This window comes from Bos taurus, chromosome 4 (assembly GCF_002263795.3).
Source record: "Bos taurus isolate L1 Dominette 01449 registration number 42190680 breed Hereford chromosome 4, ARS-UCD2.0, whole genome shotgun sequence".
In the NCBI taxonomy this organism is placed as follows: Eukaryota; Metazoa; Chordata; class Mammalia; order Artiodactyla; family Bovidae; genus Bos; species Bos taurus.
In genome coordinates this window covers 104,311,223-104,335,770 of record NC_037331.1, presented here as the reverse complement: position 1 = coordinate 104,335,770, position 24,548 = coordinate 104,311,223, and the positions used below count along the sequence as shown (strand labels likewise).

Sequence of the window (24,548 nt, the reverse complement as noted above, 5' to 3'; positions counted from 1 at the left end):
GCACGGTACTATATACACAACAGAAAAACAGCAAGGATTGATTGTGTAATATATTATATTATACTATATGCAATTCCCTATGGAATTATATTCAATATCTTATAACAAGCTATAATGGAAAAGAATTTTAAAAAGGAATATACATATGTATATATACACATATATATGTATATATGATCACTTTGCCATATACCTAAAACTAACACAATATTATAAATCGACTATACTTTAACAAAAAAAGGAATAAATAAATGATCATCTCAGATTTTTACTTACTCCCCTAAAACATGTGTTTCTTCCTGGGCTCCATCCCTTCCTTTCACTCTTTTCTCCACCTTCCTTTCTGCCTCAACCTTCTCCAGCAATTGCTCCAGCAGTTCTTCCTTCTTTTTTCCCTGTACCATCAGTTTTGTCCCTATCTACTGAGTCCCCATCAGCCTACAATTATGCTAGTATTTCTCGAATTAAAAAAAAAATTTTAGTCTAAATTTCACAGTCCAGCTACCTTTTCTCTCCTTACTTTTACATGGAAAACCCTTTTAAAAGTTGTCTAAACTCACTGTCTTCAATTCCTCCCCTCTTCTCATTTACTCTTGAATCTACCACCAGAATCAATTAACTTCTGTGTTGTGAAAGCCAAAGTTCAAGTCTCAGCCTCATCTCACTGGACTCACGGGCAGCCTTGCAAACCGTTGATCACTTCCTCCTCCTCCTTAAACCACTTCCTTTATCTGGCTTCCAGGATGCCACACTGTCCTCATTTTTCTCTCACTACACTAGCTGTTCCTTCTTGGTGTCTTTGGCCAACTCCTCCTCACCTCCCTGAGGTTTATAAAGCCCCAGGATTCAATCCTTAGACCTCCTCTCTTCTCTATTTACACTCACTCTCTAGGTGATCTCATTCAGTCTCATGACTTTAAAAATACCATAAGCTAGCTGATGACTCCTAAATTTACATCCCAAGTGAGATTTCTCCCCTGAACCCAGGCCCATATGTCCAATTAGCCATAAACATTTCCACTTGAACATTCAAAAGGTATCTCAAACATTATCATGTCCAAAAGAATGGATTCCCAAACCAAGATCTTCCTCCAGTCCTGGCCATCATATTTAATGGCAACTCCATGCTTCCCAAGTGGCCCTAGTTGTAAAGAATCCATTGCCAATGCAGGAGACATAGACATGCAGGTTCAATCCCTGGGTTGGGAAGATCCTCTGGAGGAAGGCACAGCAACCCACTCCAGTATTCGTGCCTGGAGAATCCCACGGACAGAGGAGCCTGGTGGGGTCACAAAGAGTAGGACACGACTGAAGCAACCTAGCATGCACACACGCCACACTACCAGCTACTCAGGCAAAAAACGTTGATGCCATCTTTGACTTCTCTTTTTCTCACAGGTTGCATTTGATCCATGAGCCAATGCTGATAGTTTCTCATTCTAAATATATCCAGAACCCAATCTCTTCTCCCATTGCTCTAGTTCCAGCCACCCTCTATGTGGGCTAGCTCCCTGATTCCATATGCACCCCCACTGTAATCTGTTATTAACTTTGCAACCCAAGTGATCCTTTTAAACCATAAGTCTAGTCTAATTACACCAATCCTCTTCTCAGAGACTTCCCATCTCATGCCATCCTATGTCTTCAAATCCTACAGGAGGTGGTTCTTCGCTGACATTGGATCCTACGACAGTGCCCGCCTTCATCCCTTCCTCCAACCCCAGCCATTCTTCCAACATTGTAATTTCTCCAACATGCTAGCTGTTCCTCCCACATTAGGGCTGGCGCCCTATTTGGTTCACTACAGTACCCTAGGGCTTCCCTGGGGGCTCAGACAGTAAAGAATCCGCCAGCAATGTGGGAGATCTGGGTTCGGTTGGGAAGATTCCCTGGAGGAGGGTATGGCAACGCACTCTAGTCTCCTTGCCTGGAGAATCCCCACGGACAGAGGAGCCTGGTGGGCTACAGCCCATGGGATCACAAAGAGTCAGACACAACTGGGCGACTAAGCACACTGTACCCTAAGCTCCTAATACAAACCCTGACATGTAAGTATTCACCAAATATGTGTTGAATAAGTGAATATATAATTTGTGTAATTTATTCATGGCATCAGGAAGGAGAACCACAGAGTAGAACACACACCCTAGAAAAAGTCACCATCCTCTCTGACATCATACCCTAGGGACCCACCTGCACATAAGTACACTCAGCTCAAACAAAACCTTGACTCCATGTGTCCACAGCCTTCAAGTCAAGAACTTTAGCCAAGCAACTCTGTACCATCTTCTGGAAGTTTCCACCGCTCTCAAACCCCACTCATTAGGGTCACTAATCTTCCCAACACGTCACGGATGCTGTACCCAAGCCCACCTGAGTCTCTTAGAAATCAGTGTTCAAGTCATAAGAGGACTTTTAAAAATTAACAGGACATCCAAGCTGCAGAATAACTACAATCAAGTCATGTTTGAGGCCAAGAGAATCAATTCTGTATTTCGCCACCTAGGAATTCTTCTGCTTAAACAAACTGAATCTGTTTGGAACAGAAACTCTCTTGGAGGGTATGTTTAGCATGTTAAGGTCTGCATCATAGGACTCATCACCTTGAGAAAGTCCGTTTCTCTCTTCTAAATAATGAGAAGCTCAGCACAGGGATGTTGCTGTTGCTCCTGAGTGCACTTCACTAGCTGGAGACGATCTATCTTCTGTGAAGGAGCCATTATGGTCTCTGATGCATCCCCCTTTTTAGCAGCTTTTATTGATCTGCAAGCGCCCAGCCAGCCACCACACCACTACGGATATGTGTAATAAAAGCTGATACCGGCGTGCTGCCAGCACAGGAGATAAACGTCCTTTTCTGAAATGGTAACAACTCTGCTGACCCCAAAAGATGAGATGCCACCTTCCAGTTTGAAATAAACCTCTGGATTCCTACAGGTTTTAAAATAAGCGTTTATGACAAGAGACGATTTGCTAGGGTAAGGGCGACCCTCCATTTTATAAGACTCGCATTGCTGCATAGATCACTTATACTTTTTATAATCAGTTTTTACAATTAATCTAACTCTTCAAAACGCAAGTTCAGTGTTTAGTTGGGATGCCTACCCAATGGTTACTACTGAATGTACAATCTGAATTTTGGTCTATGGTGCTTTATGCAGAGGGTCCTGGAAATCATTTTTCTAGTTTAAACTCAGCATAGACTTAACCAATATAACTCCAGGAGATACAGTGGTCATAGAAAATGTTTCCTTGATAAGAATCATTTATTCAGCTTAGTTAGAGAGCCAAGCAATGTAGCCAGATGTATATTTGTCTGCTGAAAAACAAAAGATTTATTCTACTATCCAAATGACAGCAATGGTCTGCCCTTAGTAGACCGCATAGCTAAAGGAGAAGTTCTCTAAACCTTCCCTGTGAGATGACCAGCCTGAACAACAGTCACTGCTGTTTGGGAAGAGAATCCACTTCCCAGTGACGTGGAGAGTAAACGTGTCTCTCATCCATTGTCGAGCTGGGACGCGGTGGTCTTCACAAGCAAAGATGGGTTGGTTGGCCGTGATGTCTTTCCATCCCCAAACTGTTCTGTAGAGGATGCATGCTTTCTATGAGCAATGTTGCTCACCAACCACAATGGGGCCAGGTGCACCAGAGACTTGGAAATAGATACTGACCCTGTTTACCCAGCATCACTGACCCACGCCAGCTGGAAGTCATGAAAAGTGAACTGAGGTATGAACCAGAGAGGCATTCACAAAGACACAGTCTCTATCTTCTGGCCGTTTTCTGACCAAACTCTCTGAGAAGAGATTTGAGGAAGCTGCCCTTAGTAAACAGTGGAGAGGGAAGTTTTGACAAGACAGCCTGAAGACAAGCCTGGTGATAAACACTGAGAAACTTGAGGGAATAGTCACATATGCCAGACCCAGAGGTAATCCACGATGGGGACAAGAAATGGCGATATGGGACTTCCCTGGTGATCCAGTGGCTAAGACTCCACGCTCCCAATTCAGAGGGCCTGGGTTCAGTCCCTGGTCAGGGAACTAGACCCTGTATTCTGTAATGAAGATCCCATGCAGCCAAATAAATACATATTTTTTAAAAGAAAAAAAATGAAATGGACCTAGCCTTCTCTTTATCCAATATGCTGCGGGCAGGGGGCAGGGGCAGGCGGTGGTGAGGACCAGACTAAGAAAAGCATGCCAAGAAGAGAAAGTGGGCAAGATCATAATGAAGAGGTCCAGTCCAGGATATGTGGAACAATCCCCACTTGAAATTCTCCTCATGTGAATCAGAGATATGGGTGCTTTAAGAAAATACAAACCTTAACAAAAGAAATAAATCAAAGTTTATCGTATGCATTACAAAGCAACTCACAGCAGGTTTCCTTTAGTCGTGAGTTTCCCTAGTCCAGTGAAATTATGGCTCTTTGTTAAATAAGACTTCCAGATTGACTGCATTAACGGAAATAAACCTTCATTCATCCAATAACTATGTATTAAATACCTATTATGGACCATGCATTATGCAAAACACTGCAGATAAAAAGATGAATAATAAGTAGTTTAAAAATAGTCTTAAAAAGGAGGGAAACATATGGGGAAACAAAATGTCACTGGTGCTAGGAAGATGTCTGTCGTGTGACAGAGGGCTAAGGAGGAAGAAGGCAATTCTCCCTGGGAGACAGAGGTGATGGAACCCAAGCAAGACTAGGAGGAGGGGCCCATGGCTGATCCCTGAACGATAAGCAGGTGCAGGCCAGACTGAGTTGGGGGTGGGTAGAAGCAGGGACAGAGGCTTCTAGGCAAAGGAAGAAGCTTCATTATCAAAGGCTCTCAAGTATCAAACAGTTCAGCCTGTTTGGGGACCAGGAGTCCTTCATCAGAGCTGGAGGAGAGCAAGCTGGAGAGAAGCAGGCAAAAGGATGAGATGGGCAGGTTGCGGGCTAGGGGGTGGGGAATGTTGCCAGACCTGTGAGTCCTCACACGCCAAGACGACCTTATCGTGGACCTCTCGTGATCGACGGGCTGGGAGGAGCCACTGAAGAATTTTGAGCAGAGTGATAACATGATTAGATTTACATGTAAGAAAAATCACTCTGAATGGAAAGCATTGACAGGAGATGAGATTAGAGAACAGGAAAACCAAACAGAGAAGGCTACAAGAACACAGGTGCTGTGGACCTCACCACAGCAGCAGTATCGGAATAGCGTGGGGAGATGAGCAGCAAAGTATCAGGAGGAAAAGTGACTTCACTGCTCCGATGAGTAGGGCAAGAACGAAGAGATCTCTAAGGATGACTCCCAAGTTCCTGGTTTGGGCAAGTAGGGAGGCAGTGAGGTCATTTCCCGAGATGGAGGAAAATGAAAGAGCAATGACTGGGAGAAAACGAAAACAGGTTCTTTGGGACCTATGGAACCTCCAAGCAGAGATATCCAACAGGTGAGGTGTTTGCGTGGAGGGTCTGACTGAGAGATTCCCAGTGCAATAGGTTGTGAACATCAAGGCCAAAATCGGTCATGGACGTGAGATGGCTCAAGGGGACAGTGGGGGAAAGAAAAAGAAGTGGTACCCTGGAGAACACTCACATGGGCTGAGAAAGAAGAGCTAGTGCTGGAGAGGAGGTAAGAAACAAGACAGAAACAGACCAGGAGAGGACAGTGCCCCCAAAGCCAGAGAAGGTGACGTTTTCAAAGAGAAGGAGAGGAGTGACTCCAGCATGGGAGCTGGGGGGGAAACCCCGGGGCTAGGGCCTCAAAGTGCACTGAAGGTGAAGAAGACAAGAAAGCCAGGCGAGGAGAGAGGCCACACCTGGAAAGAACAAGGGCTGAGCAAGATGAACTTCTGTTTTGTGTTAACACATTCCTGAAGGAGGAAGTGAGGGGAAGAGGTTGAAGACACAGAGGCCAGCCCTTCCCAAAGTCACTCATCTCAGGAAGGGCAGGAAGAGCATCCTTGCAGAGCACGATGAATAAAGCAGCTCATCCACATGGGACCTGAAGATGCAGGCCTGCCCAGAACGTCACATGGGCATCTCTTCAGCCCTGTGGTTACTGAAATATGAGCGTGAAAGTTATTCTGCTCCAATGCCCCTGAAATCCCCTAGGACTTTCATGACCCCTAGTAACTTCAGGTCCGGATCTGGTGCTTGAAAAGCATTATCAGGTGAAAATGGGACCCCTGCTGTAATTCTGACGGGCCTGTCCCATTCCAGCTGGAGCTCGTATGGCGTGGGAACATACCATTGCTCCTGGCTGAAGTCACCCGCACAATTCTAAGAATATAATTCTGACTCCTTCCTACCAGTGCTCAGCTTTTCCTTTCCTAGTTCACCTGAGGTCCTCCCGTAGGGTCCACAGGGCTTCCCAGGGGCTCGTGCTCAGTCTATGGTGGGCTGTGCTCTCTCTGTCTCCATGCCTTAGCTACTAATCTTCAGTGTCTGATTAAGTTCATTGGAGGGAGGGCTTTGGTTTACCTTTCTGGCCCTTAGAGCACTGGGTTTTTCTCCACAAGCTACAGGAAACCTGCAAAGCAAGAATTGATGTGCACATTCGTCTCTATCTCAGAAATAAGCCATTTTAAAGCCTTGGCTTCCTCTTCTTACACCACATCAGAAGGGGGGAAAACCTTTAGAAAGGTTTATCCTTTCTAAACCCTTCCCCAGGAGCAACTCTCAGCGCAAACTGTTGGTTAAGGGTTACCTGATTCTCCTCTTTGTTACTACTTACAAAAGTCAGTCACAGACTGACTCAAAGTTTTCCAAGAATTTTCTTTAAAGAACCTGCCTCCTGAACACTAAACAGTAGAGTCTGAATAAAATGTGAACTTTTTTTGATCAGAACAGCAACAATCTTTCAAATAGCTTCAGTGTGCATGCATACGTGTGTCCCATTTGCCTCAGGTCTGTTTGTTGTTGTTGTTTTAAGAAATAAAATATTAATATCACAGATGATTTGAAAGCTCCATCCCAATTCCATTTCCTTCCTTGTCCTGAGAAAGATAAACGTCATCCTTCATTTTGGGTTTATCAGTCACATGCATATTTGTATAAAAACAAATAAACCATATCTCATGTTATCTGATCTGTTTTTGAGTTTCATATAAATGACATCATTTCATTCTGCACCCTGATCCTTTCACTCCAATTTCATCTTTCTCCACTTGGAAACACGTAGGTCTAGTAGATGTCTTTTAAATATACAGTGGTAGTTTCCATCATATGAACAAACCATACCTATTATCCATGTCCCTATTAATAATGAACACAAAGTTTTTCCTTTTTGTTGACTTATTTATTTTATTATGATAAGACAGTGCTGCCGTGGTGACTCCTGGGTGTGTTCCATGGACTCATGAGTGTGTACAGCCTGGGGCAGAAGTGTCAGGAGACAGGGCAGGTACGTCCTCAGCCTCGCAAGGCATTAATTAGCATACAGCAGCACAGGAGCCCGGAGCTTCTTTAAGGTAAAGATAAGCCTACCCCATCTAGCTCTAACAAAACACCCCGGAGCCTTGGGGAATAAGAGTTGTGTCTGCCTAGATAGAACTGCTATTACAAATATGAAGAGAAATGGAGGGCAAATCTGAATGAGAGATTGCTCTAGAGCAAATAAAGTGTCCAACAGAGAGAGCTTCAGAATATAGAACAGCAGGGCTTTTTCAAACGCAGGAAACGATATAAATTTATGAAGATGACCTAATATAAAGTAAATTGCCTTTTCTTGGCAAAATACTTGGACGCCAAAAAAATCAATTGAAATAATTCAGATACTGCAGTCCCCCATAAAAGCAGCAAATCTGTCAAACTTCTCTGAATGCCAACAGCAACCTCCGCTCAGAATAAACATCACCTGTAGAAGATTCCTAGTGACTCCTAGAATGGGCCTTTAAACATCATCTCTGTGTATACAGATTTATGAAAAATAAACTTTTTTCATCCTTAAATCACCTGTGTGTTGCCTGACATATTTATACTTGCTGGTATTTTAAAATATTGCTGAACAGAGTATCTCTGATAAGATTTCTTAAAATCTGAGAGCAATAGCTGCTTTTTGGGAGAAGGACTAGGTGTCTGGGGGACAAATGTGGGTGGAACGCAGACTTGACAAGTATTACCTTATCATTATTAATTAATCACTTTTCACTGAGGCTCAGACTTCATTTTATCAACCCACAGATAACCTAAGTACATCTTAGGACCAACTGTCCGCTTTTTGGCAAATCTTCCCCTAATCGCTCCAGAACTCAAGAATTACTCAGGACCTCAGCACATAAATCTCTCAAAGAACCAAACCTGGATCTCCAAAACATACAAACAGCCCATCCAGCTCTATATCAAAAGAACAAACACCCAATCCAAAAATGGGAAGAAGATCTAAACAGACATTTCTCCAAAGAAGACACACAGATGGCCAAAAAGCACATGAAAAGATGCTCAACATCACTAATTATTGGAGAAATGCTAATCACAACTACAATGAGGTTACCACCTCACACTGGTCAGAATAGCCATCATCAAAAAAAAAAAAAAAATCTACAAACAAATGCTGGAGAGGGTGTGGAGCAAAGGGACTCCTCCTACACTGTTGGTGGGATGTAAATTGGTATGGAAAACAGTATGAAGATCCCTTTACAAACTTAAAATAGAGTTACCATATGATCCAGTAATCCCACTCCTGGGCACATATCTGTACAAAACCATAATCTGAAAGGATACATGTATCCCAATGTCCACTGCAGCACTATTTACAATAGCCAAGACATGGAAGCAACCTAAATGTCCAATGATGGAGGAATGGATAAAGAAGCCATGGTACATATATATAATGGAATATTATTCAGTCATAAAAAATGAAATAATGCCATTTGCAGCAACATGAATGGATCTAGAGATTATCATACAAAGAGAAGTCAAAGACCGATATCATATAATATTACTCATTAGTTAGTTAGTTCAGTCGCTCAGTCGTGTCTGACTCTTTGCGACCCCATGAATCCCAGCACGCCAGGCCTCCGTGTCCATCACTAACTCCCGGAGTGGAATCTAATTTTTTTTTCAAAAAGTTACAAATGAACTTATTTACAAAACAAAAGCAGACTTATTGACAGCAAAAACAAACTTATGGTTACCAAAGAGAAAACATGGAGGAGGGGGATAAATCAGAGCTTGAGATGAAAACATGCACACCGTTACGCATAAGATAGATGAGCGACGTATAGAACAGGGAACTCTATCCAATATTCTGTAATAACCAACATGAGAAAGGATGAGAGGAAAAGAATCTAAGAAAGAATAAATATATGTGTATGCACATATATCAGTTCAGTTCAGTTCAGTTGCTCAGTCATGTCCAACTCTTTGCGACCCCATGGACCACAGCATGCCAGGCCTCCCTGTCCATCATCAACTCCCGGAGTTTACTCAAACTCATGTCCATTGAGTCGGTGATGCCATCCAACCATCTCATCCTCTGTCATCCCCTTCTTCTCCAGCCTTCAATCTTTCCCAGCCTCAGAGACTTTTCAAATGAGTCAGCTCTTCACACCAGGTGGCCAAAGTATTGGAGTTTCAGCTTCAGCATCAGAACTTCCAATGAATATTCAGGACTGATGTCCTTTAGGATGGACTGGTTGGATCTTCCTGCAGTCCAAGGGACTCTCAAGAGTCTTCTCCAACACCACAGTTCAAAAGCATCAATTCTTCGGCACTCAGCTTTCTTTATAGTCCAACTCTCACATCCATACATGACGACTAGAAAAACCACAGCCTTGACTGGACGAATACATATTTATATGTGGGACTTCCCTGGTGGCTCAGTGGTAAAGAATCTGCCTGCCAATGCAGGAAACACAGGTACCATCCCTGGATTGGGAAAATCCCCTGGAGGAGGAAATGGCAACCCACTCCAGTATTCTTGACTAGAAAATCTCATGGATAGAGGAGCCTGGGGGCCTACAGTCCATGCAGTCATAAAGAGTCGGACACAACTTAGTGACTAAACAACAATACGTATAACGGAATCACTTTGATGTACACTTGAAACTAACACAACACTGTAAATCAACTATACTCCAATAAAATTAAAATATTTTTTAAAAAGAACTAAACTTGGGGTTTTTGTCAGTCTTCTGCATACTGCCTGTTTTCTCTTTGAGGACAGGAGCTATTAATACCTGTCTCACTCAGGATCCTCCAGCCCCAAGTAATGTGCCTGAAATAGCTGGAACTCAAAAGGCATTTTTAGAATAAACACAGAGAAGTGTTCTTTACCATACAATGGTTTTTAAATGACCCAAGGAACATATTCATTATTTTTACTTGTTTTATATACTGGTATTCTTGAAAAGTTTTGTTTAGCAAAGGGTACAATCCTCGAAGGCATTTCATTGGAAGGCCTATGAGGGCAGATATTTTGCCTGTTTCATTAACTTTTATGTCCAAAACATACCTGAGTCAGTGCCTGACACATAGTGGGTGCTCAAAAAATGTGTGGAATAAATGAAGATCCTCAGTTATGAAGTATTCTACACACCAGGAATCCAGTTCCTTTCTCTATTACGTTTCTTAATTCTTTTAATTAATTTCTTTATTTTAATTGTGGTAAAACAGAGTTAGTGATGGACAGGGAAGCCCAGCAAGCTGCAGACGATGGGGTCCCAACGAGTCAGACAGGACTGAGTGACTGAACTGATATGAAACATAAAATCGATCATATTAAGCACTTTTAAGAATACAGTTCTGCAAAGTATGGACACCAAGGGGGAAATGAAGAGTGGGGTGAACTGGGAGATTGGGATTGACATATACACACAACTGATACTATCTATAAAACAGATAACTAATGAAAACCTACTGTACAGCACAGGAAACTCAACTCAGTGCTCTGTGGTGACCTCAACGGGAAGGAAATCCAAAAGAGGGGATATGTCTGTAGATATAGCTTTGCTGTACAGCTGAAACTGATACGATATTGTAAAGCAACTATACTTCAATGCTGCTGCTGCTGCTGCTAAGTCGCTTCAGTCGTGTCCAACTCTCTGCGACCCCATAGACGGCAGCCCACCAGGCTCCCCCGTCCCTGGGATTCTTCAGGCAAGAACACTGGAGTGGGTTGCCATTTCCTTCTCCAATGCATGAAAGTGAAAAGTGAAAGGGAAGTCGCTCTTAGTGACCCCATGGACTGCGGCCCCACCAGGCTCCTCTGTCCATGGGATTTTCCAGGCAAGAGTACTGGAGTGGGGTGCCATTGCCTTCTCCCTATACTTCCATAAAAATTAATAATAAAAAAAGAAAACAGTTCTGTACTTTTACTACATTAAGTATATCCATATTGTCATGCAACCAACACGACCTTTCTCCACCAAGTTTTTAGATTTTTTAACCTCAATCGGCAACACAGCATTTTAAATCATCAGAAAGAGAGATGGTGAGTTTTTATTACACAGTCCTAGATTGGAAAAAAATGAGCTGCTTCGTTTTCCACCTCTTCCTTTTACAAACTAGCACCCTGCCATGATCCTTTCTGCAACATCTCCATCTCTCTCAATTTGCTCTTTCTTTCCCCTGCCTCACCCTGCTTTCTTTTACCTCTCTTTTACTTTCTCTCAACCATTTGCCCATTATTCACCCTTTGTCACCTACATTTAACTTTCTCATCAAATGTGAAAGGGTTTGACGTTCATACAATCCAAACCCACTCTTTTATACATGAGGAAACAACGTCCTTTAAAAGAATGTATGTGAAGATCATGGCATCCTGTTCCATTACTTCCTGGCAAATTGATGGGGAAACAGTGGAAACAGTGACAGACTTTATTTTCTTGGGCTCCAAAATCACAGCAGATAGTGACTGCAGCCATGAAATTAAAAGATGCTTGCTTCTTGGAAGAAAAGCTATGACCAACCTAGACAACATATTAAAAAGCAGAGACATTACTTTGCTGACAAAGATCCATATAGTCAAAGCTATGGTTTTTCCAGTAGTCATGTATGGATATGAGAGTTGGACTATAAAGAAAACTGAACGCCAAAGAATTGATGCTTTTGAACTGTAGTGTTGGACAAAACTCTTGAGAGTCCTTGGACTACAAGGAGATGAAACCAGTCAATCCTAACCTAAAAGAAATTAGTCCTGAATATTCATTGGAAGGACTGATGCTGAAGCTGAAGCTCCAATACTTTGACCACCTGATGTGAAGAACTGACTCATTAGAAAAGATCCTGATGCTGGGATCGATTGAGGGCGGGAGGAGAAGGGGACGACAGGGGATGAGATGGTTGGATGGCATCACAGACTCGACTGACAGGAGTTTGAGCAAGCTCCCAGAGTTGGTGATGGACAGGGAAGCCTGGCATGCTGCAGTCCACAGGGTCTCAAAGAGTTGGACACAACTGAGCAACTGAACTGACTGACTGACTGACTGGATACATTGTCTGAAAAACAGCAGACATCCAGTCAGTTAGAATAAATGTGCTGTCCACTCATCCACCAACTCATGCACAGCCTTCTCTCTGTGTGTATTTTTGGGGGTAAGGAGTTATAAAAGTATCTGCATCTGAATGAACACTTGTGACTCTACTATCCAATGTCTAGACGTATACGTGTGTGTGGGGTGTGTGTGTGTGTGTGTGTGTATGAAGAGTCTAATCTAGAGTGTGTTTAGGATTCTGCCTGAAGGCCTAGGATTACCTACTAATAGCAAAGAGGGAGGAAATATTTTTAACTGACAATCCAAAGTGGAATATAGAATCGATCCTCTAATTGATCCTTACCAACCCTACAGTAAAAGAATAAATAAACTGACCTCTGCAACAGAAATAAGGCTCTTGACTTCATTGGCTCAATAAGAGAGCTCACCCCTGAGTTCCCTGACCAGATGATTCCTGATCCAGTTGAAACAGATGTGACCTCCTGCAAAAGAGCCTGATCCACTCATACATGACAATGAACTTGGGAAACCATGAGCTGGAGTATAAGCTCCCTGAGGACAAGAACCACATGATGACTTTGTTCTCCCCCAACACACATGTAACATACATGCACGGAGATGCACACCCTATACAGATATCATGGGTTTTGTATGTATGTGCCTGTGAGCAGGTAAAGCCTCCAGATATTATGAAACCAAAACTAATAGAACTATTTATCCTTTGGGCTTATTATTTCATCTTCCCCTTTCTGCTTATCAAGGGCAAAGACATTTCATAGAATTCACTACTGCATGTTATATTATACACTGATTAGCTCGTTAGATGTTATTTTTATTTCATCTGTATTTATTTATTGTCTCTCTCCACTGCCCACCCCACCATGGAATATAAGCTTCTCCACAATGCCCAGTCTCTAGACCCTCAAATATTTGTGGAATGAATGCATATGTCATTCATTTCTATAATCTCAGCATCTACCACAGTGAAAAAAAAGAAAAAGAAATAAAAAATTACAGCACAAAGGTGGACGAAATTCTGTTGGCAGGTCTCAGGGCCAGGTGAAATGTTTTGCTTTGAAATGACCTTCCTCTCAGTGCTAAGCTGAAGACTTCCAGCAGGTCCCACCTTTGTGAACTCTAAATTACTTTCTGATTTTTTGTATCTTTGAAAGAGCAAGTTTATTTTTATTGAAGAATGGTTGATTTACAAAGTTGTGTTAGTTTCAGGTAAACAGCAAAATAACCCTATTTTTTTTTTAATTTGGGGAATCAATATACCAGCCTCTTCTCTACCCACCGCACCCCCCAACACACTCTATGGCAACAGTAGAGTGGGGTGGATAAGTCTCCAAACCCAGAGCCAGAACTCAAAGCCTGACACCTTCATTTTCTTATCATGAGAATGTGACAAGTTAATGGAGCTTTGTGTGTCAGTTTCCTCAACTGTAGAATAGAGATAAATAATAAAAATACCCACTTCAGCGCAGTATCATGAAGAATAAGTTAGCTAATAAATGTAAAACTTAGAAGAGTACCTGGCCATCAAGTTTGATCACTATTAATCAAATAGTAATACTATTAATAAATAGTAATACTAATAATAAATAGTAATAGTATTACTTTGGCTGAGTGCCGAAGAATTGATGCTTTTGAACTATGGTGTTGGAGAAGACTCCTGAGAGTCCCTTGGACTGCAAGGAGACCCAACCACTCCATCCTAAAGGACATCAGTCCTGAATATTCATTGGAAGGACTGATGTTGAAGCTGAAACTCCAATATTTTGGCCACCTGATGCAAAGAGCTGACTCATTTGAAAAGACCCTGATGCTGGGAAAGATTGAAGGCGGGAGAAGGGGACAACAGAGGATGAGATGGTTGGATGGCATCACCGACTCAATGGACATGAGTTTGAGTAAACTCTGGGAGCTGATGATGGACAAGGGAGGCCTGGCATGCTGAAGTCCATGGGGTCGCAAAGTCGGACACAACTGAGCAACTGAATCGAACTGAACTGAAATATTATTACTATCTGAAATGATGGCCATTAGCCACATATGGCTGTTGAGCATCTGTAATGTGACCAAGGGAGTGCTTTTTAAATGTTTTTAAGTATGATTATTTTCAGCTTAAACAGACACATGTGGCTGGTGGCCACCCTACAGGCAGCACTGCTACAGGGGATCTCAGTTCACAAGCTCCTTAATGCAGTCCTCGCCTGCTCTCCAGCTCCTGGTCTGCTCCTCTCCCTCGCCCCATAAATCAACACTCACAAGGCCAAACGGAAGGGTCACACCTCCAAGGCTGGGCCTGTGCTGGCCTCTTTGCCTGAAATGCCCTCTCTCCCCAGCCACCTCCAAACTTCCTGAAGATCTTGTTCAAATTTCATTTCCTCAGGGCAACTCTCCCCAACTCCCTCCCTTCTGACCTCATCCCACTGCTAACACAATGAAGCGTCACCTTCTCTGGGTTTCTCTGCATCTGTTTCTGTCAGTTTTGTTATCCCAGACTCATCACTTACTCTATGTGATACTAACAGAACAATGGGAATTCTAAGGACCAGTCTGTCTTTGTTCCAGTGATAGGGGCCCATTCGCTAATACCTGTGCAGTAAATATTCGCTGAGTCCATTATTAATCTGTGAATATGTACAAGGTTTTATTAACACAAACTTTAGAACACTGACTACCACTCCATAATTATTTAGGTCAAGTTCTCCTATAAGGCTTATTTTCAAATAATAAGGAAGTTCTTAGCATGTCAGTTGAAGGTCTACAGATTTCAAGCCGTATCAACATAACATTTCAGTACTAACCAAAGAATCTGAATCTTCCCTGGAACAAACTCCTACCTGTGTTTGCTCCTTCTAACAGTCTGGAAGTCTCTAGGATTTCAGAAACTGATCCTGCCATTTATCTGTCCCCAGTGCTCACAGTGACTTACCAGGAAGACACAGATGAAATTGAAATGAAAGAAGACGAGAGGACCTGATTATAGACACAGATGGGAATTCAAGGATAAGTGATCTTTGCCACATCCTCTACTCAAATCCTACCCTCAAGAAGGAAAAAATTAAAATCTTGTCTAACATGAAAAATAACGATTGTGGGTGATATGTATCTATTCGTTGACATGTGTTATCCAAAACTGTATTCTGTTGCTCTTACTCCTTAGCAAAGCTTTTGCTCAAGAAATCTCCCTTGTTAAATTATGAAGCCTCTGTTGCAATATTAAACTGCCCTGAGAGTCACACTGGTTCTTTTTCCCTATCACAATTTTCTGACTAATCCTTTATTTGGATTCCCACACAGTGTTCCAGCAATTAGAATAAGCTTTTGATGGATACATTTCTGGGAACCTAATTTGTATGAGTTATTTCCCAAGTACCAAGCATCGAGTGGATGTATTTTACAAATGATTATCTTTCCAGCCCTCCAGGAACTTATGGTTCAATAAGACAAACAAATAAATACACAGTGATCAGAAACGTCTTCCTGTGGGCACAGTCATGTCAGCAGGGCAAGAAACGGATTTCAGAAAGCATATGAATCCAAAGGACTTTGTCTTCAAATCAGATATAGATTTGATTTTTTTTCCTTATTAATTATGTGGTATTATTGTAAAATGCACAAACAGCATTTTCTAATGTAATGAACATTGACTTAATAAATGATTGAGTTCTTTAGGACTCTAGGATAAATCTCTAATTTTCACATAATATTGACAGATTTTACATAGTCTTTTTCCTGATTTCCCTTTTCCCCTGCCCAACACATATCTCCAGAATTTTAATCTAAGATGCTTCCCAAAAAACCAAAGGTCTAAGATAGGTTTTGAGACTGCTAATATACACCGTGAGGTAAATATCTTTCTCTACAATGTCTTAAATTTAAACAAAAGATATAAACTTTTTTTTTTTAACTTCCTGCTAAAATCTGCACATTAGAATTGCTTGTGAATTCTCCTAACATAAGACGCACTTATTTCCACAGTGTGTCCATCCCTGCTGAGAAAAAGCAGATCTGGCTTTCAAAGATTATGTTTTGAGATTAAAAATGAAGATAGTGACCTTAAGTCTTTCAAGATTTGTAAGTCTGGCATGCTATCTATCTCAATAATACCTAACAAGGATGTCAAATGGATAGAAATGGCCATGGTTAAGCAGGAGCTTGCTGCTGACAGTGATTGCTGTATTCTGGGTGATGGGAAACAGTGTTTCCATTAGTTCAAGTGACATACAATGCCCTGCCAACTCGAGGAATCAGTGTATTCAATCCCCCTGCTGTGCCCTGTCCATTTTCTGTTGCTTCCATTCAAAAATCAGTCCATACAAAGTCAAAATGTTGTACATTCTTCCCCTATCCCTTTCCCTGTCGCTGTTTCCAGCTTCACCGGAAGAACATGTCACTATGGTAACCAATCCCTCTGGTGCACAGACCAAGTCAACCTTTCTAGTCCGACTGCCAAGCAGAGTAACATGGAATCAAAGCTCTCAATGGAGCTACCAGAAGTCATGAATTCCAGCCCCCTTTTTCTTAGTGGGGTTAACCAATATCAGGCAGAAGGATACCAGCCTTGTTCCACAAGATGTTCAAGAAAGAAAATTCAAGAATGTCCTTCAGCAAGTCCTACCAGTGTTTATCAGTCGTTATTAACATGAATCCTTCCTCACGTTTCCGCTAACTTCCTATCATTCCAATTTTAATGAAAGCAGAAAATGACACATAAAGTAACATATTCCTGAATCTGAAAATTTGAAAACTGTTACAGAGTCAACCATTGTCAAAATCTATTTGCTTCCTCTTTTTTCCCCAAACCCAAGATGCTCTCTTCTGCAAATCTCTTATATCCTGTACAGTTTGACAAAGTTGTAGAGCTCCAAGCGGGTCACCCTACTTTACTAAGAGTCTAACCATGAAGCAGATGTGATGTTTGTAATAGTAACACATTCTTAACAAAATCATCTAAAATCCCTAGTCCTTTCTACAGAAGATGCAGAACAAATACTAAGATGGATTCTCTTTCTGAACCTACCCACCTAAATCTGAGTGGCCACCCAAACTATACCCACTGTTTGTCTTTCTTAAACAACTGACTTTTTTTTTTTTTTCAAATTAATAGTTTTTTTCTGATCCACTTCAACATTTTAACAAATCAAAGAACATTAGTTTTCACAAACAAGATTTTAAAATAGCAGCAACCCTGCACTGTCATTATTAACATTAGGAAAAACTACCTCATATGGTAGCCACAAAGACTTTTCAGACAACAACATTGTTTTCACCTTGGTATTACCATTTAACAGGTGAAGAAAATGCAGGGGGTGGGAGGAACTCATGAAACGGCACCACAACTTCCAGGGTGCAGCTATCATTAATGCATATTCCAGCACGCACATTCCCTTCTTCAAAGCAATATTACTATACATCCAAACAATATTTCAGTGAGCTAATGGAACAGGATGCTCCCCAAAGTATAAATCATGCAAGATCTACAAACTGCATCAGATGAGCAGACTTTAAAAAATTTTTGTGATCATATTAAAGTATCAAGTAAATTTTTATCATTAGCAAATGCAGTTTGTTTTCTGCCTTCATATACTCTGGATATTTTTTCTACAAATCTTCTGAAAATAGTATTTTTTTCCTCTCTTAAGTACCCCCTCTGGTGTTAAAGGGGAAAAAAGAAAGGAAAAAAAACCCACCTACTTTCGTGTGCTTATTAGATCCTGCTAATATTCAGTGTGCAGGAGACATTTTTATCAACCACTCAAAAAGACAGATCAAGAATTGTGGTGTGCTGCTACAAGTCAACAGGCTTTGGGCTGAAATAGGGCCGGGGCTGTGATTTATTGATGTTTCTATGACTAGTGCCCGCATTATGCCGGGCAGAGTATAGCACTTCAACATTTCTGGCATGAATAAGGCCTTCCCTGTGAGATGTTTCCCCAGTTGCCTTTGATGAATCAGTTCAACACGTAAACCAAAGATTAAAACTAAGAGCCTGTCTACCCCGACGTAACACTCTTAAAGTGTTTCATTCCTCTGTTAACCGCACAAGATTACAGATTCCCTTCCTTTTCAGAGACTACTGAAGCATCTTCCTGGGTTAAAACCCCTGGACCATGAGATTCTATCGGAATCCCATCAGACAAACGCAAGACCAGAGGCTAAGTAGGGAGAGGTAAGCCTCATTACGAGCTGTTGGGAGGCAAGATGTGGCCACTTTAAGGCTCAGCCGAGCCTGGATAACCTGACCTCCTGATACCAAGAGATCTGAGAGGCTGCGGCCGGGCGAAGGCAGGAGAGGGCAGCCGGGCCTAGAGGCGCGCGGCTCTCCGCAGCGCCGCGCCACGCCTCGCCTCTAAGCGCTTACCTTTCCGAATCAAGGCCGCGATCTCAGGGTCGAAGCCTTGTCGGTGGCACTTCCTCCAGAGGCCCATGTTGGTGGAGTTGTACTGCCGGCTGCACTCGTCGGCGGGGCTCATGGCGAAGAGTTGCCGGCGATTCCGGGCCCGCAGGAGCTTGCCCTCCCAGCGGTCCAGGCGCGAGCGGCTGGCCCGGAGTGGCAGGTTGTTGTTGTTGTTGTAAATGAAGCCGGGGTCGATCCGGCGAGTGTTGAAGGCCTTGCACCTGTCCCGGTGCTTCCTGGCGTCCGTCTCGTACCAGTGGTCCGAGCATATGGCCACGGCCAGCATGCCGAGGGCGCAGAGCGCTAGCGAGAGGCCCGTGTAGAGCAGTAACCTTCCGGCAGCCATGCCTCCGCTTCGCGGCTACACCTTGGGCATGATCCGCCGCAGCCTCGCCTTCCCTCCGCGCGCCCGGAACAAAGCTGCGGGCGGCCGAGCCGAGGAGGGGACGGCAAGGGGACTCCGCAGCGGCGCCCCTCGGCCCCTGCCTGCTGGTGAGCAGCCCAGGGACTGCAGGGGATGGGGGCGGGCAGCGTAAAAAGTTCTGATCGGGAGAAGCTCCGGCGATCCCCTGGGCGTCCTCCCGAGCAGGCGCAGCCTCGGGCGGCGGCGCGCCCGGCCAGACCGCCTCCCGCCCCCTCCCTGCCCCGCAAGAAGCTGCTGCTCAGAACCCGCCGCGTCCGCAGCACTCAGCCGGGTTTCGGGCGGCGCTGCCCTCGGGCCGGAAACTAAACACCAAGTGCCCTCCGATGCGGTGGGACTCCTGGGCTTTCTTTGTGCAGAGTGGCGGGACCCAGTCGCTTGGCTTTCTTGGGGGAGGGGGTCTATCAGGAGGAGATGGTAGGCGACGGGATAAATTGAATCACCACGATGCGGCCGGCCAGCGCAGGAAACCTCCAGATGCCAGGGTAGGCTGCCCTGAGTCCCGCCTGGGTGTCTCTCTCAGCGACTCTACCCTTCCTGGTCTGCAAGAGAAGAAATATTCTTCTTCTCTAGATCGGGTCTTTTACCAAAAAAATTAAAAAAAAATTCTCTGTCCTCTGGTCACCAGCAGGTCCTTTGCTCCTTCTGGCCAGCGCGGAGCGTTCAGAGGCGGGCTCCCAGTCGGTGCACGGTCTTGGCCGACCTTTCCCCGCGAGCTCCCGGGTCGTCTGCCTCTTGCTTCGCCATTCAGGCGGCCCCTCGGGCCGACAGTGCGGTCACCCAGACGGCGTTACCGGACGAGCCTTGGTCGGGGCTTAGGGGCGACTGGGAGGCAGCCCGCGGGCGCGAAAGGCTGGCTGCGCTAAGGAGGGTGCACCCGGCTGGGCGCACAGCGCGGGACGCGCGGGGCTCGACGCACGGCGCCTTCAACACCATGGACAGGTCGCGCGATCGCGGCGCCCGGCCCGCCCAGCAGCCAGCCCCCAGGGCGTCATGCCGCCCCCACCACTGCCTTCTTCTTCCCGAAGTGTCCACCCGGCCACCTTCAAACCCGCCTCTCCCGCGACGCCTCCGCCTCACTTCATTGGGCTCCCGTGTAGCCCCGGGAACGTGCTGCCCGGGTGCTGCAGGTACCCAGAAAAACAACGGCTCCGGCCCTTCGACGCAATCCGCCCCCTTCTCCCGCCACCTGAGCACCGGCACTCCAGCACTCCGTCTGCTCGGTCCAGCTAGGGTCAGCCGCTCTCAGACTGCACCATTTTCTTCGCAGCCCACCCAGGGGTTGAGATGCCGGCTCACTCGGCAGCGCGCAGAGAGTCGTGTCCGGCCTTGGCGTTCTACGATCCGGCTCCAAGAGCGGTGGTCGCCGAGGTGAATGGGGCGAGGGTGGGGGAGGGAGGCTGGGACTCTCAGCTCCCCGTCCCTGCCTCCTCCTCTAGCCGCGGCGGCTCCGGGACCTCGCGGTCTCGGCCGGTGCCAGGGAGCGAGAGCCCAGGCTGCGCCGGGGAGGCTCGGGAAATCGCATCGCCCGGCTGCGGGGCGCTGGAGGAAGCCGCGGCTTTGCTCTCTTGCTCCGGCGCCGGGCGCTGCAGCCTTGGCTGAAACCCACAGACGAGAACACGGAGCGCGCAGCCAAAAGCTAGTGATGTCATCCGTGCAACGTGAGCCTCATCTCTTATTTTTCTAGCATCCTTAAAGATAAAGTGCACCATTTCCCAGGCACAGGATGTCTAAGGCTTATTCTGTGACCAGGCAAGTCAATGGTGTCTGGCTAGGTATGTGCACAACCACATCCATATTTATGCACATATACATATATGTGATATGTAGCATGTTTACGGGCGTTAGTAGAAATGTAAGGATGTTGCCTCCATCTCCGTTTATCTCTTTCCAGTAGTGCGAAATTCCCTTAAATACACCAGAGTTCTTGAAAGAAAAGACTGCTTATTGCTGAGTGGGCCTTCAGAGGGACTGAGGAAGTTCCCCTGCGTCCCCGGATTCGGTCGCCTATGTCCTGGATTGTATTTGATCTTTGTTTTCCCCCAGAAAGCCGCAGGCGCTGCCCTAATCGGCTACAGGCGTTTCCACCCCGGTCCGAGCGCGTCCGCGGGATTGTCGGCACCAGCCCGGGTCCAGCCCCACGCCAGCGCCAGACACTCCGACATACACCCACCTCCACCTCCCTCCTCAGCGGGAAAAGAAAATTGACTGATGCTTTCTTAGACAAGAGGGACAGAATTTTCCGGGGGCGGGGGCCGGAGGGTGCTTAATAGATTTTGGAAACGCCTAGGGGGCTCACGCTTTGAGGTGGGGAAGTGGGGTTAAACGACAAACGACACCTCGGTTCGGGGTTTGTCCTTATCCGGGTGGCGGCTGGATTTAGGCTCTCCGAGGACTCTGGGAGGTGGCGGGGAGAGACCCCAGACCTTAAGCGAGCAGGCCCCAAGCGAGCCAGCTTCATCCTCTCAACACAACCGCCCGGCTCACGTGAGATGCCGCCGCAGGGCTGGGTGCCTCCCTACCAGGTCGAAACCTTAGGTTCTCCGCTCTAAGGCTCACCCCTCCTTTTCACTCTCATTCCAAAGCCCATGGCCCGCACTGATGAGTGAAGGGCTGCCCTGGGGAAGGGCACTATCGCGAGAGGGTCTGCACACCCTGCTTTGCACAACTGGGCAGGCGAGTCAAAATGAGCGCACCTCCACCATATTCTTTTTGTCTTTTTTCCTAGCTTCCTGCATTCTGAATATCTCGAACGAGGCGTTTCAGTGCCATCTAGTGGGGGAGGGGCGTGCCTCTCTTTTGGTCCCTGATGCTGCAATGGGACTTGCTGAAGCGCCCGCAGAGCCTGAGGATGTCCGCTCAGGTCCTTGGGTGTCCGGCTGCCTGCGGGCTGCAACATGGGCTGCAACATGTCCCCGCCCCCAGCCCGCTCCGGAGGCATACCGGCCCCGGGCTCCCTGGGACGATGAGGGGGAGCTAGGCCGACTTTGGCCACAATGTCTTCTCACCTTTCTCTCCACCCTCCACTTACCTGTTTTCCCTCTCTCAACAGTGAAAAAACGGAAACAAGTGTAGACACTTCCTACCCAGGCAGACAATGTCTTAAATTTCTGGACCTATTTTCTCTGGTAAAGCCCAGAGTACTTTTAGGTTAGCAGTATACCTGTTCTTGACAACAGGGAGGAGGCAGCAAGGTGAAATGACATCCACAAGGTCACTCAGGAAGTTGGGGCACGCCAGCAGTAGAGCCTCAGTCTCTACTGTCTGGTACCCACCTCTCCTGCCCCCTGAGACCCAGCTGAAAGAGGAGCCCCTGGGGCCTCTGCAAGCCCAGGCAGCTGCTTTTTGTAGTAAACGTGCCTGTTTACTGTGCCCTATCCTTCCTCCCTCTGCCATTATTCCACTCCTCTCTTACTCTTGCTTTTTAACTTCTTCTCCTGGCCTGTGCCTTAGGCCTGCTTCCAGTGACATGCCATGCCCCTCCCAGTGGTCCTCAATGGGACTGTGATGATGCACTGTCATCATATTTTCTGACCACTTTTAAAATTGTATTTTGAAACGACTGTCCTTCATCACATCCCAGAAACACTATAAAAGGTACTGATTTGAGGCCTCTTTTAAAGTGCAATGCTCTTGGACAGCTCTAAACCATTTGAGGATGATCCTGGTCTTTGCAGTTAAAAAAGACAGTGATTCTTCCTCTAGGCTATATGACTATATGATTTTCTTTTCTTAAGTAAGTGATCTACATGTCTTCCCACTGTCTTCTTCAAGCTCCTTCTGCCCCATTATGTACAGCTTCAGGGTCTCTATTATTTCCAATCTAATCCTTCTCATTTGCACCTACACTGGCCTAGGATCACAGATGCTCAAAATTGGAAAGGCTTTGGGGCGTCCCTGATAGCTCAGTTGATAATGAATCCGCCTACAATGCTGGAGACCCTGGTTTGATTCCTGGGTCAGGAAGATCCACTGAAGAAGGGATAGGCTACCCACTCCAGTATTCTTGGGCTTCCCTTGTGGCTCAGCTGGTAAAGAATCTGCCCGCAATGCGGAAGACCTGGGTTCGATCCCTGGGTTGGGAAGATCCCCTGGAGAAGGGAAAGGCTACCCACTCCAGGATTCTGGCCTGGAGAATTCCACAGACTGTATAGTCTATGCGGTCGCAAAGAGTCAGACACGACTGAGCGACTTTCACTTCCTTTGGGCTTCCCTGGTGGTTAAGACAGTAAAGAATCTGCCTGCAATGCAGGAGACCCAGATTCAATCCCTGAGTCAGGAAAATCTCCTGAAGAAGGGAATGAATGGCTACCCACTCTAGTATTCTGACCTGGAAAATCCCAAGCACAGAGGAGCCTAGTGGGCTACAGTCCATGGGGTCGCAAAGAGTCAGACATGACTAAGCTTAGAGTTATCCACACAATAACACATGAATCTCTTCTAGAACATTTCCCAAAAAGTGACCAACCAGCTTCTGCTAGCATACTTGCAGTGATGCGGAAATCACTGGCTTGGAAAGCACTGGGTTCCACTGCTGGATGGTATGCGTGGTTAAACAGGTCTTCCTTATACTGAGTCTCATCCTAGGTCCCTGGAATCCTACCCACTGGCCTTGGAGAAGTCCACAGATACCTGACCCCTCTTCCATATAATGATTCTTCTCATATTTAACGTCAGCCATCATGTTCTCTCTATACCCTCTTCCTTCCAGCTAAACATTCTTTGTTCATTTCCTCCTTGTGCTTGCTCCTACTGGGTTTCTGATACCTCCTCATTGTTTGTGCTTCTTGGAACCAACAGTGATCCTTGATCTAACAGTCATGGCAACCAATGAAGAAGAAAACGTGATCAGCCAGTTTTTTACATGACCCACGTAGAGTTCTAACGATCACCTCCTCTTCTAGGAGTTCACATGCCATCCCTTTGGAATGCTGTCCTAGGATCTTGCCCTGACATTAAGATCACTATGGATTTGCAGTTTTTAAAATCTATGTTTTTGAAATTTGGAATTCCATTTGCGCACATGCACACAAGCACATACACATCTACTTTTCAGTTCAGTTCAGTGGCTCAGTCGTGTCTGACTCTTTACAACCCCATGGACTGCAGCACGCCAGGCCTCCCTGTCCATCACCAACTCCTGGAGTTTACTCAAACTCATGTCCATTGAGTCGATGATGCCATCCAACCATCTCATCCTCTGTCGTCCCCTTCTCCTCCTGCCCTCAGTCTTTCCCAGCATCAGGGTTTTCCCAATGAGTCAGCTCTTCGCATCAGGTGGCCAAAGTA

At 45.4% G+C, this 24,548-nt stretch overlaps 1 protein-coding gene across 2 annotated transcripts in view; it reads right to left on the bottom strand.

Annotated features, from left to right (window-relative positions):
- The window catches only part of TMEM178B (transmembrane protein 178B), a 423,271-nt gene extending 401,302 nt beyond the window's left edge, over positions 1-21,969 (bottom strand). For both annotated transcript variants that reach the window (XR_234430.4, XM_005205919.4), the window contains exon 1: positions 18,803-21,969. Coding sequence is in view for 1 of the 2 variants with exons in the window: in XM_005205919.4 (XP_005205976.1) it covers positions 18,803-19,184 (382 nt within the window). In the remaining variant the exon portion in view is untranslated. The remainder of the gene's footprint in view (positions 1-18,802) is intronic.
- Positions 21,970-24,548: the final 2,579 nt, after the last annotated feature.